Raw genomic sequence first — 16,777 nt, 5'->3', positions numbered from 1 at the left:
ATTCAGGTAAGAAATACTACAGAAATTAAAGTAATCAAATGTAAAATAACACATTCAGTGTTATTTTACATTTGATTTTAATTTCTGTAGTTTTCATTGTAAAAATTAAATACAGATTAATGCTTACCATTAAAGTTATAAAAGTCAAGAGCAGAAAGTGATTTTCTTTGTCTTTTGTTCTTTGATCGGTAACAAAACGGATCGGACAGAAGTGAGACTGACCGACCGATCACCGATCCGGGCCGATCATGAGGAAAATCGGCCGATTCCGATCCCTGGCCGATCGATCGGTGCATCTCTAGTTTTATTGCAGCTATGCCAGCGTTTCCACAGAACTGAGTCTCCACTCAAGTTGTGAATGCGAGTTATCCTGTCTTCGCAAGCTGCACACAAAAACACACATGCAACGCAAACAGTCAGGTTCACAAATAAATGACTCATCTGAGCGAGTTCTTTTAATGAATGTGGACTACAAATGCATTTATATTGAGCTATTTCAGCCATGAAAGGCTATCCATACATGAAACTGAAAAAAAAGGTGTAGTGGAGAGGCTTCAGAACTAAAGAAAGTCAACTAAAAAGTTGTAAAACTATTTCACTGAAATGTTCACAGTGGGGAGCACAGCACAAAATGAAAACTCACTGTAGCGAAGTACCTCTCCTCGTGTATACTAAACATCAAACATGGACGAGCAGAGACAAGGAAGTCCAGAATCAGATTGTACATGCCAAGTTCCACAAGGAAAACCATCTGGCGAATCACTGCACAAGTCTTCATTAGGTTAGGACACAATGTTAGTCTATAAAGTACCTCTTGTCCTGCAGTAAAGCTGTGAGAGGACTACATAAACTATGTAAGGAGACCTATCCCACAATTCCATGCTGTCGGGGGCAGGATGTTATTAATCATCACCACCACCAGGGTGATGAGGCTTTACTTTAAACCAGGGCTATTAAATTACATTCCTGGAGGGAGAGTTCAGTTCTAACTTTAAACACATCATAATCAGCTAATAAAGGTCTTTAGGATTACTTGATTATTGCAGGAAGATGTGTTTAATTTGGGTTCAAACTAAACTCTGTGGATCGTAGAGTTGAATAGCTCAGCTTTAAACAAAGCTACTGAGGTGTTCATACCTGCTCCTGGAAGGTCTGTGTCCTGCAGAGTTTAACGTAAACCTGTATCAACACCTTTCTTCAAAGTTTTTAGTGATCCTGAAGACTTTATTTAATGGTTCAGGAGGGTTTAATTGGGATTGGAGCTAAACTCTGCAGGATAGCGAGCCTCCAGGAGACAGATCCCTTTCATACTAGGACTTCTCTACAAGAACACAAACTTTGCTTGCTAATGCTTAAATGGGGAAAATGACCTAAAACCAGGTTATTTGTCTGCTTTTTACCTCGCTCAATTGTTCTGAATAAAAAGGGTCATACATTTAAAGAGGATCAATGTTACTGTCGCTGTCTATTTGTTTGTGATGAGACTATACGCATTTGACACAATAACAATTCCTTAAACTGTAATGGAATCAATAAACACAGAGCTCCAGGTGCCTGATTGATTTTCATGCCAATAATGTTGTCTTTCTCTCTTCTATGCCCAACAGAAGACAGAAATGCCAGTACATGTAGCATGGATTGGACTGATTGTAGCTCAAAGTTTCTTCAAATTTCATTCTTAGGCCAAATTTCATTAGGTCGCATAAGAGTTTTAAATGCAAATTTTCATTATAGAGTGTGAACTGACTGCGTATTGATTCAGATGTAGAGGTTAGGAAATTAGAAATGAAGAATAGAAGAGTAAACGGTAAAGCTTTATTTTAAGGTGTCCTTGTTACACGTTACATGTACGTACTATTATAATAACAATAAATTATGCATAATTACATGCAAGTAACTCTAAACCAAACCCCTAACCCTAACCATATAGTAAGTACAATTACACTTAAATGTATAATTACACTGTAACAAGGACACCTAAAAATAAAGTGTAACCGAGTAAACTAATAAAAAATGAAGTCTTAAATTTTGTAAGCATTGAAGCTGCACGTAATCTTAGAATGTTCACAAGTACTGTTCAGCTGTGAGAGTGATGATCAATAGATCATAGAGCAGAAATATCACAGGCTGACATTGAAGTACAGTAAATACATAAATAAAACTGATAACAAAACACATGGTACTTGTAAGAAAAACTTATCTTATTTCCAACAGACAGGGATAATAAATTTGCTGGAGTAGCATGTTAAGAATAAAAACTGGGCACATTGCACATTGGTCTAAGCCACTAAATTAAACTGAGCCATCACTTCAGTCATGCACCCTTCTCTCCAAACCCAACCCTCCAAAGACATGTAACAAACCTGGGCCCTCATTTATTAACAGTGTGTACGCACAGATGTGTGCGTAATGAGTGCGTAAGTACAGTTTCAGGCAAAGTGTGTGATCTACCAACTTGTACTTAAATGTAGGAATGTGTGTAAATATAAGGACAAAATATAGAACCTTTTCTACGCACTGTTGATAAATGAGGCCCCTGGATTCTCTTAAAAAAGCACAGGCTGCTCTCCAGACTTTTTGCAGTTTAGAGACTAGTGCTGTGACAGAATCAGATGTGATTTCTCAGAACACTTATTTCAGTGATATATGCCAGTTCATGCATAAATCTGAAAATACTTACAGCAGATTTCACTGGCATACTTGCTACAAGCAAATTTAGTTGTGCAGGCCTGAGCGAAAACAAATGCATCATGGGAGCTACATTTTTCATTACATCTGTATATCTTTCTCTGCATTGTGGTTCCAACAAGCAGCTAAAATGGTCTGTTATGAATCTTTGCTAATTAAAAACTGAACACTGGAACTGCAAAAAACAGACAACAACAATAATCTGTAATCAATGTTTCTTGCCTGCTGTGATAATTGTCTCCATGCTCTTCTCATTGATTTGTTTTTTTGTTTTTTGTTTTTGTAATTATCAAAATCCATTTATTTCAGTCCAGCCTCTGTCTCAATTAATCACCAGGGGAGAACAGCAGTGTGGGTCTGATAATGTCAGGGGCACATAATGAAGTATGTGACATGGTGACTATTCAGTACATAATTCCTGATCTTTCTCATCTTTTTTTTCTGTAATCCTGGTGTGTTTTAGTCAATGATACAAGAGGAAGCTCAAAAAAGAAGCTCCCCTGAAAGGTGTTTTCGTACAGTCCAGCAGATCAGAAATTAAGGCTGCATGATCTGATAAGACATAACTGAGATAACAGAATGATCTTAATGCATTATTCTGCAAAGTTGATAAAAATGCAGAGAGAATAGCCAAGGTGCATGATTGTTCTCTGCTATGGCGAGCAGCTGTGAAGTGCTTGTGTCAAATGATTTAACCTGACAGTCAATACAAGCTTCTGCTTCAGCTGCAGAAAAGTGGGAATATTTTGGTTTTAAAGCGTGATGACCAAATTCAAGGTATGTTTACACGACAACAATTGTACTAAAAACTGAAACGTTTTTCTTCTTTGCACTTTTGAAAAGTTTCACGTACAGACAACAACACTGTCAATATGATTCCCGTTCACACGGATCCGCAAAAACGACTAAAATGCTGTATTATGCAAGCCAGGCCAGTAGTTGGCGATGTCACTTCTGTTTGCCCACAGAAGAAATTAGATTAATTAATTAGCATATCATGAAATATATTCAATTAAAACATCTAACCGATTGCCAATCCAAGGTTAGAACTGACAGAATGATAGATCTCATGATAGAGCTGCCAATAAGCTTGATAGGGAATTGTGTAAACTCTGTTGTCAAATGTTTTCACTCTATATCTTGATGTCCTTAAGGTTGTTTATAGATGTGTGCCATTCTGCATGGCAAATGTCAATTGTAATTGTTCAGATGTTCTACTTTTTTCAGATTGATAGGTAATTGCCTGTATATTAGCAATGTGAGGAAAGATAATATGTGGGAGTGTGTAAAAAAAAATCTAAAGTGGAGTCAAAGCTGCATTCTTTTCATAATTTGTTTTGATGTCATTTTAAACATGCAAATGGCTCATTTAGCCATTAAATGCCAGAAAAAAACAAAGACAGAATGTCACCTCAGTGTAAGATCTGCTGTTCACTTGAGCAGTTGCATTTTTTTTATCCAGGAGACACTGAATGATTGATATGTAACAATAGTTTATGGATTTACATCAGTTTGAAAAAAAAATTGCCATATTATTTTTCATTTTTATTCCAATGCATTAATTGTATAAATAATTTTTCTACACTTTTTGTAAGACTGATGCTAATTAATTTTGAAATGATTTCTTCATTCATTTATTTTTGTACATTTTGCGAATTAATTTTCAGTTTGAAAATGACTTTTGAAATGATTAAATCATTTTCATCTATAATTTACAGAAATTCCACCCTCCAAAAACTCGTTTCAGATAAGTAACCCTGAATACATCACTATGAAGCAAGTCTACTGAGAATTCGACCTTACTATCACATCAATACAGTAGCTCCTTAGCAGTCAGCCAGCTAGATTAAATAAGGTTAGCACTAAAAATTGCAGCTGCCCTTCTTTTTATCAAACAAAAAACATGTAAACCATACAACACCAACAATGACACAAGGCGATCATGTAATACAATTAAAAATAAAACACCACAAAGCCAATCCCTCTCTATTTCTCAACAATAATATATGTTTTGGAAACTGCCCTTCTTATCCTTTTCTTTTACTTTTTTTCTGTTCACTTGTAAGCCGCATAACACAGGTTTGTTCATTCAAACAGCATTTGGCACTGCATGTGCTCGGCACTCCTGAGAAACTGATTTAGAGTGTGACAAAATAACAGGGGAGTCTTGATGAAATCCAAACAACTAAAACGCTCACTCAATTTCTGAGATATTATAAATTCTGAGAGAGGTGGAATGTCTGAATCTACAAAGGCTGCGTCTGAAAGCTGAAAATTGTTGCCTCTGTAGACAGCACAAGGAGGCAGGAAGGCAACCAGACATGTCCTTTGATCGTGTCTACTGATACCCTTATCTGATCCTTTTCTTGAAGGCAACACAGATGTATCCTTCGCTGCCTATGATATCCCACAATCTAAAAAAAAATAAAATGGCATCTGATCGTTGTAGTTGATGGTCAGTCTGTGTGTAAATGTACGTTTTGTCACTTTTGATTTAATTTCGAGCTTAGCCGTCACCAGAGCTCTCTGTATTTTGTTGTAGATCATTAAACTTTTATGCTGCCTCAGAAACCCATCTGAAATCAGTTTCGTCAGGTGCCTTCGGGAGCAAACACAGCCTGCAACATATTTGCCTGATAGCTTTCGGAAGCTGCCACAGTATTATTCATTATTCTTTTAGTCTCTCAAAGTGCATGTATAGTCAGTTTTGAACTTTATAACCCATGTGTAGCAGTAATCACACTGTAAAAAAAAATGAGGGAATGGGGACACGGCCAATTCCTTTTCCGTGATTTTTGTTTCTGAGTGAAAATTTCTTGGTTACATCAAGTTTGCTCTGATGGATCTAAAGCAATCTGGCAGTGACTGATTTGATTTGAGGTACTGCGAATGTTTTTTAGTGGAAAGCACTAATCTGACCTTTAGTGGGTGAAGGCTGATGGAACCTGCCAGTTCTCTTCAGATTTCTGTTTTCATCCGACACTTGGAGACCATCATAAACAAAGCTGCCAATCAAATGATGATAGATGCATCATTTTCCATTTCTAAAGGAGAAGTATGCATTTTCTGCTTTTGTTGTGTGTTGTTAATGTACAGATACAATATTTAAAAAGTTACTGCAGCCTAGAGGTTACTGTAGTAATACCAAGTGGTGAAGAAAAGTTGCAAGCTTTAGGAAAAAGATAAAAGAATTTGTGTAGTGAACAAAGGCCACATGAAAATAATTTTTTGATTTGAGAACTGGTTTCAGTTAAACAGATGAGCAGTCTGAATGTTAATAAAAACACAATACATGTGTAAACTAATAACTACTTCTGCTTCATCTTTCCATCAACTATTCATCCATCTTTATTCACTCTAGAGCACATGTATTTTAAAGGCAGTATTCAGTTTAAATATGCATATTTCCATTACAAATCCACATGGAGAAGAAGAGTCCCCAAATACACATACATAGCAGACCATCACAAACCCTGTGACCACATCACCAATGATTAAATCATACACTAGATGCACCAGAACAACATTAAATAAGCATGAAATGATCTTACATTGTAGCCAACACACAAATACACTAATAAGACATTCATCTCACTGTGACCAGTGAGTTTGGGGACCACAGAACACAAACAGGCAACAGTATAAAGGCAATATTGGCCAATACAAACATCAAACATCTTCATGGTAAGGATCTCCATCAGTTTAAATCATGTATTATATGTACATTAATGTATGCATTTATATTACTTTAATTTTACATCAATTTATTTGTTAAACTGTTGTGACATAATTGCTCACCTGTAATGCATCAAGGCTTTGGAGACTAACATTAAGCATTCGTGGTTTCAAGGTTTGTCAAATAGAGTGCAAAATGGTACATACTGTACAATCATTCCCCTGTCAGTGATTGAGTCAGAGATCAGTACGTCAGTATGTCAGAGATCAAAGATCAGTATGATTTTTTTACTGAGAAAAGTGACATTTATAATGTTTAAAATGTAACATTTATAAACAAAATATTTCTATTTCAAATAAATGCTGTTCTTTTCTGTTTCTGTTCATCAGTCTTCAAAAAATGTATCATGTATGTTTTCACAAAAACAATAAGCTTCGCAACTGTTTTCAACACTGATAATACATTAAATACTGTATATAAAACAGAAAATGGCACAATACTGCTGTTTCGCTGTATTTTTAATCAAATAAATGCAGCCTTAATAAGCATAAGAGCCATTCAAAAATCTTACTGACCCCAAACATTTGAATGGTATGTAAAATCATTCCCAGAGCAGGTTTGCAGTGTAGCATTAATTAAATTGATAATGAACCATAAAAATCATTTCCAGTTTCATTAGACAAAAAAGTTTTGCTCAAACTCTGTGAGACAAGCCTCTTTTTAGTCTTGTAAGGCCTAACTTTGTTGTCTTTCCAGTCCAGTCCAGTCTGCGGTTTAGGTGGAGGTATAATGTATAAGTCAGGCAGGGAGGGATTGATCGGAAAGATGAGAAAAAAAAGCACAGAAAGAACTTGTTTTGATATGAACTGACATAAGGCAGGAAAGTGAATCTGGCAATCAGTGACCCATAGAATAACAGAGGCATGGGGATGCAGCAGAATATTTGATGCCTGTCACAATTCTCTAGGAACCCAGGCAATAAAATGCACAGCTTATGCACACATGGATACCAGGCCAAAAAAAAAAAAAAACCCACAAGCTTATTCTCTGCCAATTTCCTAGTAACTTCTGGTACTTGGCCACTGAAGTACTATTAAAAAAAATGTAAGGACATACCCCTGCACTCTTAAAATTAATAGTACACTCTTTCTTTCTTCTGTGGAACATGACAGAAGACTTTTTTTTCATACAATGAAAGTATATGGTAACCAAAATGGTTTGGTTCTTTAAAATGTCTATTTTTTTCCCCACAGAAAAATGAAAGTCAAAATACTGGTTTGGAACAATATGAGGGTGTGTAAATAATGACAGAATGACAGAAATTTTTGGGTAAACTATTCCTTTAAATGATGTGTTCTCTCAGGGGTTCCTTGGTACATGGAACATGGAAGAACTATACATGGTCTTCCTGCACTACAAGAAAAAGTCCTCTGGCATTGTTAATGGAGGACAACTGGGAGAACTTCTGCAGGCAGCGTGGGCTTCAAAAAGTGCATATAACTCATTCAAAACACACACATTCAAAGTAAAATGCAACCCTTGAGTATTAAGTTCTCACATGAGATGTAAGTCATTCAGGCTTTTTATTTTTATATTTTACGAAAGTAATTGAAATAGCATTAAAATATAATATTGGTAAGAATACAAGATTAATAATGGATGTGCTGCTTTTAAAAGATTTTCCCCACAACATTCTATGAAGGAAGCGTATTCAATTACAACAAGAATGTTTTATGATTGTCATTCTCGTGAGCCATTCACTGAAAACCCATTCAAAGAAAATATAATAGCAATTTAGCTGAGTTAGTTGTGCTAAATCAAATTAGAAGGAAGATTTGTATATTATTAAGAATATGTTTTCATATTATTTTTCAGCTGAATATCAGATAATAATTTTGTTTCAGTTTTTTCTTGTAATACCAAAAGAAAGAAAGAAAGAATCAAGAAATATCATACTGTCACGATCTCCAGCTGGAGTGCCTATGAGCTCATCTAGAGGGCACTCCATCCCAGACCTTTGCCACTGTTTCCTGTTTCCCGGACTCCATTTCCCATAACACCCTTGTTTCCTGTCTGGAGAACTATTTAAGCTGCACACAAACAAACTCACATTGCAAAGTCTTGTTGTACTGTGGACATTACTGAGCATGTTTCCATGTTTGCCTTGCCTTGCTTTGCCTTGCTTGTGTTTTGGACCTTGGACTGTTTCCCTTTATGTGTGTGTGTGTGTGTGTGTGTGTTTGCTGTCTGCCTGACCATTGCCTGTTTTGGATTACTCTTTTGCCTTGCCCTGGATATAGTTGTTTGCTGGTGTCTTGACCATGATCTGTACAATAAAGCTCACATTTGGATCTTATCATGACCATCCGTTACAGATACTAGTAAAATCTAAATATCCTTACAAATCCTTACAGCTTATTTAAAATTAGTTTGTTTCTTCATGGGAACAGATTTGGAGAAATTAAGCATTACATCACTTGCTCACCAATGGATCCTCTGCAGTGAATGGGTGCCGTCAGAATGAGAGTCCAAACAGCTGATAAAAACATCACAATAATCCACAGGTAATTGCCACCACTCCAGTCCATCAATTACAGTCTTGTGAAGCCAAAAGCTTTGTGTTCATATGAAACAAATCTGTCATTAAGCCATTTTCACTTTAAACTGTAACTTCTGGCCAAAATATGCCATATATATTTAGAAACGTTTTGGACTGTTTTTGCTTGTAATTGTAAGTGGTGCTTTATCTGTGCATATTTCAAATTAAATTTGATTAAAATTTGTATTGTGAAATCATGAAACAGTTGTGAAATATTGCTTGTATTCATATATCCCCATAACAAAATTACAGGGATTCATTATTTTGCCTTAATCAGGTGCATAATGATGACGGTTTCTAGTGAGAATCAACCCTTTCTTGTGATATGCCACAAAAAAGCTACACTGATGGTGAAGGTTATGAAGAGGTGCTGTATTTTGAGTCTGTTTTCAGATTTGTCTCCATGGCTGATCATGTGTGAGTGGAATTAGAGACAGACATTAATGAGTCTGATGACTCTTCTGGCATTCAGGGCTCATTCTCTAGCACCTCTAGTCTCTCCTATAGCAGACTCCTGGTTCTGAAGACCTGCATAAGCGTATGGTTTCAGACATTAAAACATAGACAGAGACTGGTTAGAAATCAAAGAAATGCATGGAAGAAGAAAAACAGAGAGGAAGAAATTAAATAACAGGAAGATATCATTAGTTACATGAGTTACATGTAAAAATAAACAAAATGACAAAAAGAGATACTAAAGTATAGTATTTTCATGTGAGTCTTTCATTTGAGTGATTTAAAAATTTTTAAGTTGAAATACACCTTTAAAACTATAGGAGAAGTGGGTGCAGGAGATTAAATTATTTAACACATGCAAATGTGTAAATCTGATACCCCACAGAGGAAGTGTGTACACAAAAATACAGCCAGAGTTGTGTTTCTTCAAAGTAAATATTTTCATCTAGGCATCAGCTTAACTTCTCGCATTCTAGTTTCAGAGTTGCATTTGACATTTTTAAGACACATTATACAACAGTTAGTCCATTCTCGAATCTGATTGGTCGAACAGCGTTCCAAGAGTGCTGATATAACAGTCCAACAGCTTTGGGACATTTTACTGACTGTATCACTCCGCTTGCCTGTGTTTGTTCCATTCAGACTCTTTTTGAATCATTCTAAACTGACTTGTTCAAAATGCAGATTCATTCACAGAAGATGTACTTTGCAGCTAATAAAAAATATGTTCTATATGGCATGAATATCAGTAGTATGAATGAAGTCCAGATGCACTATGTTCATCATGTCATGTGACATAGACCGTGCATTATCATTTCACTGCCATTTACACATCCTCTCCTGTGGCTATGAATTCAGACATACTACTCTTTTCACTATTTTTCATTTACTAAGATATATATAGTCGAGTAAGCATATTTGGATGCAGGAACTGTCTTTATTAATGCGTCACTGAATCATTTATTAGTGAGGTAGCTCTGCATTTTAGCTTGAGAGGTGGAAAATTCAGGCTGACAAAGAGGCTTAGAAGCTCAGAAAAGAGCAGCAAAGATAGAGGATAACTGAATATAAAATATAATATTTGCTGTCTGCTTTATATATTCCACATGCTTCTATACAGCTCCAGTGAGATAACATGGCATTTTACAGCAGGCCATTCATGTTACAATTAGTGGTCGACCAATATATCGCCAAGGATATATCGGCCGATAGCTGCCATTTTTCAAATATCGGCATCGGATAAGTTTTTCTGTTTGGCCGATGTGTTCGAGGCGGGACTAGTGATGGGAAGTTCGGATCATTTTACCGACTCGCTTCCCGAGTCACATTAAAGATTCGTTCAAAATGAACGAATCGTTCAAGAACGACCCAACACTAGGCGGGACTTTTATTTTGACGGCGCCGAGAACGGCTGCAGCGCCTGAGCACACAGTGCTCACTGCCCCATAAACTTAACCAATGCAGTCTGAGCCGGAAAGAGACTTAACAATAATAACTAACTCTTTATTACCTTTGTTACAATATTCAGTGTTATGGAAAAGAACCATCATGACAGAAATTCACACATTTATAAACTGTAAGATGTAAAAATCTACAATTTGAGACCAGAAACGCATCACGTAACTGTAAGAGTAAATAATAATTATAATAATGATGATAATAATAATAATAATAATGCAACCGTTTGTAAGGAAGCTTGTAAATTAACTAATTTCTCTATCCAATGCGGTCACGTCATGTGACAAAAGAACGAACGATTCGAAAGACTCGAGAGATGAACTAATCAATTCTCTTTCCGGCTCAGACTGCATTGGTTAAAGCGTATAGGGCTGTCACGTGATGAACGATCTACCGAATGATTCGAAAGACTAGAGACATGAACTAATCAATTCTCTTTCCGGCTCAGACTGCATTGGTTAAACTTATGGGGCTGTCACGTGATGAACGAACGACTCGAAAAACCCGAAGACTCGAAACAGGTGAACTACTTGACTTATTCCAGTACAGAACCTATAGGAGGTTGCGCATGCGCGACTGAACGAATCACTCCCCGAGACGACTCGTTCTTCCCGAGTCACATTAAAGATTCGTTCAAAATAAATATGTATTTATTTGTGAAAAATACTTTGTCTTCTAGAGTATACGTACGTTTATTTTACACGTTCATTTTTTTATCCATTTTCAAATTATTTCACATTTCTTGAAATATATATTAAAATAAATCAAATTATCGGCCATCGGCCACCCTGCTTTCCAAGATATCGGTATCGGCTGTCAAAAAACCCATATCGGTTGACCACTAGTTACAATTATATGAGCTCTGAAAATCTGTTTTAATCTGTGAGTTTGAAGTCTGAACTGAAACCTTCGAGCATGCCTTTTATAAAGTGATATTCTTATCACAAACTTTGAAATAGAAAATTTTCCTATTTTTGTTATATTAATATTCATGCAACATGTTGCTTATGTAGCCTACATTTCAGATGGGAATCTATTCCTCAAAATGCAATCTTTGACATAGCCAAAGCTGCAGAAACAGCCTGAATCTACTGATAAGGCATAAACCACTGTGTGAGAAAACACAGCATCTTTCCGTTTGAACTATTGCCATAGTCTCTGTGCATCACAGCTTAAAAAAACACCAGCACCTAGAGCTAGAAAAAGCAAAAGCACAACATAAAAGATACTAAATATTCATGGAGTGAAAAATTTAAGGGGGTCTGAATACTTTCCGTACCCACTGTATATTAAATACTGGTAAACTGTTTCCCTCATGAACACAATTAAAACCTTGGGGAAACTAATTGTTGCGGTAAACTTGTGGAATGTCAGCCATATATTTTCTCTCCCACTATAGAGCAAACATCATTATACAGTGAGTTGCAAGAGTTCTCCTCTACGTGTTACAAACCCACATACGTGCTGTGCAGCAGAGGATGCACCAGTTTCCTGTCTTGGGGTTATTAGTTCTGTAAAACAGATCACCCCTGTAGTATTAAATCATGAATAATGCAGCAGGTTTTGCTCTTTTCACCTCTAACTTGAATGTCAACACCATCATAAGCATCAACAGCCTCCAGACCAAAAAACCTAATTCAAGGTGTATTCAAACTTGGTAGGTTTGGTTCATTACAATAAACTCTGGTGTGTTTGCTCTATTTGTGTGGTTCATTTGAATAAGCATGAATGCTGTCATCTGAACCTTGGTGCGCACCAAAAAAGCGGACCCTTTCAGCTGGTCTCAGTCCACTTCTAAATGAACTCTGGTGCATTTTGACTGATATATGAACTCATATTACAGTGGTTTGACAGATATATCAGTGCAATGTGGACCAAAAACAGGATGTGATGTCACAAGATGTGACCCTAAAAAGGACAAAATGCTTAAGAATACACCGTCTCCTTGCAGTAGATCTCCATCTGTGCATCGAATGAATCTGCGCAGTTTATTAAACTCCTTTACAAATTTTATAAGCTCTTTATGAGTTATCAGCTGGTAAAAATACCACCATGTGTACACATATGACGAGCGCATTTAACCCAGCACACAGCATTGTTTTGGATGTTTGGTAAGTTTGCAAAATGTAAAGCTGTCAAATCAGGTTGGGACTGTACCCTTATGCCTTCTGTTTTGTATCTTTTTCAGTGTTAAAATGCGGTTCTGTGTAAAAATTGACATTGTGAATGCTAAGCGAATACTATGTTTCTTTTTCTTTTTTGGTCCAGAAAAAAAGAACCAAGAGAACTGAACTACAAGTGAACACACCCTAAGTTTACAGCACATGCAAACAGCTGAATAAAGAGTAGTTTGAGGCATTTAGAGCAGTGCAGAGCATATTACGCAACAAAGTGCTTGTCTTGATAGATTTTCTTTCCCACCCCATACCTGAGATCCTGATCAAAAAATGATAATACAGATCTATAATGTAATGATCTCTTCACTTTGTGGTAGAATTTATGAAACATGAATTTCAACTGCCTGTCTAACCCACAACTTTAGACTTTCTTGTTAAGAAATCTCAAATTTTCCTGTAGATTCTGTAGACATTATGATCTTCAGCTTGTGGCAGAAGCTTCACGCAGCTTATCTTTTGCTCTAACAGCATTGTGAACCTTGCTACTACAAATCGCATTGTAATAATGCTAGTTAAAAGGTTACCGGAGAATTAAATTTGACATATTTATGCTTTTAAAAAAATTAATGTTTTAGCTTCAATTCCAGATTTCCCCTTAAGGCTTTCCTTGCATGATTTAGCTAACATCCTTCCTGGCTGATAATCCCCAGTACATTTCCAATAAAGACTGTGATGAAAATGCAAATAGATTCATTTACATTGGGGAGAGACTTTTAGCCTGTATGTTGCATTCAAACTACAGATTTTATCAGTTCATGCATGCCATTATAATTAGACTCATGACCTTGGTGATGCTATAGGAATAAAGAACAAAAAAGAATCTGAAGGACAAAATTGCAAGTACTTTGCAACCACACTCGTCGGCTATACCATTATACGCCAATGTGAGCACAGATCAGAAAAAAATTAAAGAAAAGCTGATACTGTTCTCTTCATTTTTAAATTTAAAAAAATGAAATATTTTATGAATAAACCAAAACTCTAATGGTGCATCCCAGTTTCTAGATATTTTAGAGATGATGTGATGTTTGGAGGTTTTAGATTCTTTCATATCCATCCAAGTGGGTTTATCACATTATCTCAACATCTTGAGGTGTAAGATCTGCGTTTGACAACACTGGATAGATGTACAGACATTAGATTTTGTGTCAGTTATATGTGTATTTAGACTGTGACAAAGGTGATTTTTGTCATGTACACACTTAAAAATAAAGGTTCTTGATTGGCATCTATGGTGCCATGATGAACATTAACATTCAAAGAAACTTTCCATTGCACTTTACCATATCTTTATAGTGGTAAAGTGTTCTTCAGATTATTAAAATGTTATTTACACTATGAAAAACAGGTTCTTTTAAGATCTGTTCAATGAAAGGTTCTTTGGGAAACCAAAAATTGGTCTTCTATGGCATCATTGCAAAACCCCATTTTGGAACCTCAAGTGTGTAGGCTAGTTGAGCAACAGCAGGTCATTAGTTTGATTATCAGAGAACGCATGAAGTGAGAAAAGTATACCCTGAATTGTATAAAAGCCTCTGCCAAATACATACATGTAAATGTGTGATGTGTTGAAGTGTTTGCATTAACTGACTGTTGACATTGTGATGTGTTCTAGTGATTAAATCAATGTTCTCAGTATATGTCATAATAATCTTGTATTTGAAACAATATTTTTATGAAAAGTGACATAAAAATCCATCCTAATGAAAGCACAAAAACAGGTTTTAAATGAATGATGACTAGCTGTGTTACAAGTGTGATCAGTTTTGACCACTTACAACTTAAAAACCCTGTAAAATTCCGAAACGGAGCTGCTTAATAATGTGTTTTGAGTACGTACCGAAGCAGGAGTTGATGAAGCCGTACCACATGCAGCCGTGCCTCCCGAGCAGCCACCGTCCCCGCACACTGGACGCGAAGCTCATGGTCGTCCCGAACATACACACCAGCATGTCACTGACGCTAATGTTAAGAAGCAGCATGTAAACCGGCGTCCTGAGCGTCTTAAACTTACAGAAGAGTACTAACACGACAAAGTTATTGAAAAAGCCGAAAGTCATGATGAATCCTAGGAACACGGACAGAGCGATGAAGCCCGCGCGTGAGAGCGTCTCCACCGGTGAGTCGTTCCAGTCCCCGTCCAGAAGAGTTAGCCGGTCTTCCTCACTCAAGTTAAAGCTGTAGTTTAAATCAGCCTGCTCGAAAAACATAGTTAGAAAAGTTGTTTTGAGTCAGTGCTGAATTTCGTGAGGTAAGAGCCTCTAATTTACCCGTTATTCTCGTTTTAATGAATAGCGCAGCGCGGCGCATCAGCATCATAACTCGGTACAGATGATGATGATTTTCACTGACAGCGCGCTTCACCTTTGAGAGCACTTTGGACTGTTGACAGATGGGCTTCGCTCGACGCTCAAAAGAGGCACGCAAACTGACTATCTAAGTAGCAGACAGACAACTCTGCTCATTAAAGTCCGCAGTATCCATCAGAGTTTCTCAACTGTTTTCAGCTTTTAACGAGGTCGCAGCGCGCGTGTCGCTGCAAATTAATGTTGACCGTTTGGTGTCCGTTCATGTGCTACTTCATTTGTCTGCTGCACATAGTTGCATTCTAGAGGCAAAATGCTTCTCAGTCCCAGCTGTGAACCCGTCTTTCAGTATTCCAGCTGAGTGCGCGAGCTTTGCTGAACGCGCAACAGGCGTGTAATATAAGGGCATCTTGACGTCACGAGAGAGCAATATAAGCTCATTGTAATTGACATGCAGGAAGCGACCTACCACAAATTCAGTGACCTCTGGTAATTTTGATGCATTTAAAATGCACACTTTACAATGGGCTAACTGATTTAATGTTAATACACTAACCTACTCGAACATATAAATTCTGCTTTATGTGTTAAAATATAGGCTACACCATAATCATGCAGGTGGTAAAACAGAATTTAAGTTCTTTAAAGGGGTCCTACTATGCTTTTTCACTTTTTGAATTTTAGTCAAGTGTGTGTTTGGGCATAAAAAAGATCTACAAAGTTACAAATCTCAAAGTCCACTCCAAAGGGAGGTATTTCGTTTTTAAAAAATCCCTTTTCAAGAACTACAACGAACGGCTAGTTTGGACTACAGCTTTGTTTTCCGTGTTTTGTGATATCACAAAGCGGCCCATTAGAATATCATTAAAATAAAGGTGAGTTATAGGGCTGTCAAAATTTTTTTCGAATTTCGAATATTCGTCGAATTTAAAATAAAAATCCATAATTTTAGGTGTGTGTTAAGGAGACTGCCTTATCAGTGGCACACGAGATGCGATGCCGATGTAAGTGTCATTACATTTTAATGTTTTTGTTAGCCTATTCAGTTGAAGCCACTAGATGCGGCGCTGCTGCGTTGTTGATTATAAATATTGCAGGAAAAGAGAACATCAATGCGGAGAAGATCTTGTTTACGTCAAAACTGAAACCAAACCGTTCATGCAGAATGCATTTTTTGCGCATCTATCACCGTTGCACTTGCATCTCACACAAGAGAACCGCTGTAATGGACGGAACACAGGAAGCGCAAATGTGACGGCTGTGTGATCAGTGAATTCAGCTGTGTAAGTGCAATGAATGATGGGAACTGTAGTCAGGAGTGACATGTAACAATCTGTGTAGTGTGAGAGTCAATGTAATCGTAGAATGACCTGTAGTGGCAATCGGCCGGAAGGCCACGGACCGGATTCGTCACAGA

At 36.9% G+C, this 16,777-nt stretch overlaps 1 protein-coding gene across 1 annotated transcript in view; it reads right to left on the bottom strand.

Annotated features, from left to right (window-relative positions):
* LOC107716802 (vertebrate ancient opsin-like) overlaps positions 1-15,692 on the bottom strand; it is a 49,456-nt gene extending 33,764 nt beyond the window's left edge. Inside the window, exon 1 of the mRNA XM_016523374.1 lies at positions 14,895-15,692. Within this exon, the coding sequence (XP_016378860.1) occupies positions 14,895-15,264 (370 nt within the window). The 5' untranslated portion in view covers positions 15,265-15,692. The remainder of the gene's footprint in view (positions 1-14,894) is intronic.
* Positions 15,693-16,777: the final 1,085 nt, after the last annotated feature.

Source organism: Sinocyclocheilus rhinocerous, unplaced genomic scaffold (assembly GCF_001515625.1).
Source record: "Sinocyclocheilus rhinocerous isolate Xijiao unplaced genomic scaffold, SAMN03320098_v1.1 scaffold1441, whole genome shotgun sequence".
Classification (NCBI taxonomy): Eukaryota; Metazoa; Chordata; class Actinopteri; order Cypriniformes; family Cyprinidae; genus Sinocyclocheilus; species Sinocyclocheilus rhinocerous.
The sequence above is the reverse complement of the archived record's forward strand: the minus strand, read 5'-3'. Positions and strand labels throughout refer to the sequence as shown.